The sequence below is a fragment of the Cyprinodon variegatus genome, unplaced genomic scaffold, assembly GCF_000732505.1.
Source record: "Cyprinodon variegatus isolate N-32 unplaced genomic scaffold, C_variegatus-1.0 Scaffold25, whole genome shotgun sequence".
Classification (NCBI taxonomy): domain Eukaryota; kingdom Metazoa; phylum Chordata; class Actinopteri; order Cyprinodontiformes; family Cyprinodontidae; genus Cyprinodon; species Cyprinodon variegatus.
Genome location: NW_015150478.1, coordinates 2,265,938 through 2,269,839, shown reverse-complemented (window position 1 = coordinate 2,269,839; position 3,902 = coordinate 2,265,938). Strand labels below are relative to the sequence as shown.

The following is a 3,902-nucleotide window of genomic DNA, read 5'->3' as shown; positions in this document are numbered from 1 at the left end:
TAAAGCCTGCAATACCTGATACTGGTCTAAGCCTCTGAAATGAGGGTCGTTAAGGGGAATTGTTGGCCTGGCTGAACAGGGGAGATGTTCTGGTCCCCTGTATATGGGTGGGGATTTGTGATGATAGCAAGAAGGAATGACTATGACCTGGTTGACTGGGAATCTACACCAGCATATCAAAGCAACATTATGTTAATATCTGGAGTTTCCTTATTTGTTGAAAGGCAGCATAAATTAATTGCACTGTACAATGTACACTATTGAATGTAAAGAATATCCAAAAAATCACGTAAAAAGTTATCTCTCATCTAACAAAAAGGCAATGTAAGCAATTTGGCTAATCCTAGCTGACCTTAAAAAGGGAACTGATAGTCTGGTTTTATTTACTGGAGCAAAATAAAGTCTTGTTTTAGCCTTGAAAACATTATTGAAGTTTATTGATCTCACATTAGAGAAATTTACCTCTACATTTAACCCATCCCCTTAAGGAGCAGTGGGCTGCCATCGTGGGGCACCTTGGGAGCATGTCTTGCTCAGAGACCCAGAGCGGGAGTCTGTGGGAGAGGGGTTCGAATTCAGAACCTCAGGATAACAAGCTCTATTTCCTAACCACTAGGCCACCACTCCCCCATTAACATGCAAACTAAACCAGATAAATGGGTCTGCCCCTTATGAATGGGGTTGTTTGGGTTCTTTGTTGAATATAAAAATGTCCAAAAAAATCATGTAAAATATTATAACTCATCTAGCAAAAAGGCAATGTAAGCAATATAGCTAATCCTAGCTGACTTAAAAAGGGGAACTGATAGTCTGGTTTAATTTCTGACATTAATAAAAACTTCCTTGTCATACTCTTAAAAGAAAATACAGCTCCTACTTAGTCCAACTTTGAAATAAGTTGGATAAACTTGATTCAATTACTTGTTACCAAACGAAGCAATCCATTAAAGTTGGAGCTGCATTTTTCTCTTAACAGTAATATATTACTCTAATTTTCAGTTTAGCAACTTTGTTACTGGAAGGATGGAAAAGTTCTTCAAGGATCCTCTGAAATTTGATCCAGACAGATTTCATCCAGATGCTCCAAAGTAAGTAAAACACAACTCCAAAATAATGCTTATTTTTAATGTGTGACTTTGCTAATTTTTTGCAACGGCAGAAAAAGGAATAAAACATTTGTATCTTATCTTGTTTTTTGTTTTGTTTTTTTCCAAGGCCTTATTACTGCTACTATCCCTTTGCTCTTGGTCCACGGTCATGTCTAGGATTGAACTTTGCTCAGGTGAGTCATTCAAATAGAAATGACCATACAGTAGCAGCACAATTACAAAGACACAGACTTTGGTAAAAAATAAAATAAAAAAAATGTAAAAATGTCCTTGAATTTTCAGATGGAAGCTAAGGTTGTGATGGCAAAACTGCTTCAGAGGTTTGAATTCAACCTCGTCCCGGATCAGACCTTTGACATAGAGGACACCGGCACCCTGAAGCCAAAGAGTGGAGTGATCTGTACCATCAGACAGAGGAAATACAAAAAATAAGCAAAAACAAAACACAACACCTTTACAACAGAATTAAATCAAGTTTTTGTGGTAAAACAAGTGGAAAAGAGCTATTTCATGATTCTCTTATGGAATCTAGATAAAATGTATCTTGTCTGTTGCAAAATCTGTAATATCCAGAAGAGTCAAATCCATCCATCATTCCATTTTCCAACATGCAGTTGGGGTCGCAAGGGTTGCTGGTGCCTATCTCCAGCTGTCATTCGGTTAGAGGCGGGATACACCCTGGACAGGTCACCAGTCCATCGCAGGGCAACACAGATACAAACAGGACAAACAACTATTCACACACACACCTTGGAGAAAGTGGATAAACCAACTAACCTAACAGTCATGTAGTTTTAGCCGGAGTACCCAGGGAGAACCCACGCGTGCACAGGGAGAACATGCAAACTCCATGCAGCAGGACGCCATGCCTTCTCGCTGCGTCACTGTGCAGCCCCTGAGGACAAATCCAAAATGAACTATTATTCTCACCAAAAACTCTTTAAAACACAGACTGAAATTTGGGAAACATTATTTTAATCATAAAAAAGAAGCATTGGTCTGAAATGTTTTGTGGCTTCAGTATAAGCAGCATATTACATTGCTGAAGCGAGGAAACCTCTGAGGAGAGTCAACCCAAGGAAGGCCTCAGGGCCTGATATTATGCCTGGGCGGGTGTATAAGGAGTGTGCAGATCAGCTGGCTGGTGTCCTGACAGACATTTTTAACACCTCGCTGGACCAGTCCATGGTGCCAGCATGCTTCAAGTCTGCCGTCATTATTCCAGTCCCAAAGAAGCCTCAGGTCAACTCGCTCAATCATTACCGGCCTGTCGCAGTGACTCCAGTCATGATAAAGTGCTTCGAAAGGCTGGTTAAAGAACACATTGTCTCCAGTCTGCCGCCAACAGTTCCAGTTCACCTACCGACGCAACCACTCCACTAAGGACGCCATATCTGCTGCTCTCCACCTAAGCCTGGCACACCTGGAGGAGAAGAGCACCCATGTGCGGATGCTGTTCCTGGACTTCCGTTCAGCTTTTAACACCATCATCCCACAGCATCTGATGGGAAAACTGAAACAGCTGGGATTCAATACACCCCTCCGCAAAGGGCTGCTAGACTTCCTCACCAACAGACCTTAGTCAATCTGGGTTGGAGAGAACACCTCTGATGTCATCAGTCTAAGCACAGGCTACCCAGGGCTGCATCCGGAGCCCCTGCTGTTCACGCTGACACATGACTGCGTCCCCAGGTTTACCACCAATCACATTGTGAAGTTTGCAGATGACACCCTGGTGGTGGGCCTCATCAGTGACGACAATTACCAGAACTTCAGAGAGGAGGTGGAGCAGCTGGTGGAGTGGTGCAAAGATAACAGCCTGATCCTAAACGTGGAGAAGACTAAGGAGATAATCTTGGACTTCAGGAAGAATCGGCCTAACCACGCTCCACTGGTCATCAACAGCTCAGCTGTAGAGGTGCTCAACAGCACCAAATTCACAGACACCCTCACCTGGACTGTAAACACCACCTCACTCGTCAAAAGGGCACAGAAGCGCATGTACTTCTTGTGGAGGATGAGGAGAGCCCATCTGCCCCCACCAATCCTCACCACTGTCTACAGAAGCATTATAGAGAGCATTCTGACCAGCTGTCTCACTGTGTGGTGTGGAGGCTGCAGCGCCTCAGACTGGAAGAAAGTGAGGAGGAGAGTGGTGAGAAAAGCACAGAAGATTATCGGGGCTCCTCTTCCCGCCATAAAAGACATTTCATCCCAGCGCTGTGTGTTCCGAGCCCGTAACATCATAAATGACCCCTCACACCCCCACCATGGACTGTTCTCCCTGCTGCCCTCGGGGAAGAGACTTCGAAGCATTGGATGCAGGTCCAGCAGGTTGCATAACAGTTTCCTCCCCTGTCATTAGACAGCTTAATGTTTTGTAAAATGGGAGGTCACTAAAATTAGTGTTGCTTCGGCGTGTAAGTTTGCCAAAACAATGTCAGACTCCGTCATTTTATCTGGTCCCCTCCCTGATCTGACCAGTGATGACATGTTTAGCCGCATGTCGTTATTCAACCACTGGTTGTCTAAGTGGTGTCCTGAAAACAACGTGGGCTACATTAATAATTGGCACTCCTTTTGGGGAAAGCCTGGTCTGATTCGAAGAGACGGCATCCATCCCACTTTGGATTGTGCAGCTCCTCCTTCTAGGAATTTATTAGTCCTCCAAAACCATGACAACCCAGGGTGCAGAGTAGGAAACAGACAGTGTTGTGCCTGAACGCGTTCATTGAACGAAAGTTCATGAACTCGTTCATATTTTGGGCGAACGTGAACTGAACGTACTGCATT

At 44.1% G+C, this 3,902-nt stretch overlaps 1 protein-coding gene across 3 annotated transcripts in view; it reads left to right on the top strand.

Annotated features, from left to right (window-relative positions):
• The window catches only part of LOC107097654 (cholesterol 24-hydroxylase-like), a 31,708-nt gene that overhangs the window by 9,461 nt on the left and 18,345 nt on the right, over positions 1 to 3,902 (top strand). Inside the window, exons 13-15 of one of the 3 annotated variants that reach the window (XM_015394897.1) lie at positions 1,000 to 1,088; positions 1,216 to 1,282; positions 1,392 to 1,544. The exons of the other annotated variants lie outside the window; for them this stretch is intronic. Of the exons in view, the coding sequence (XP_015250383.1) occupies positions 1,000 to 1,088; positions 1,216 to 1,282; positions 1,392 to 1,541 (306 nt within the window). The 3' untranslated portion in view covers positions 1,542 to 1,544. Of the gene's footprint in view, positions 1 to 999; positions 1,089 to 1,215; positions 1,283 to 1,391; positions 1,545 to 3,902 lie in introns of those variants that run through there. 3 annotated transcript variants of the gene reach the window in all.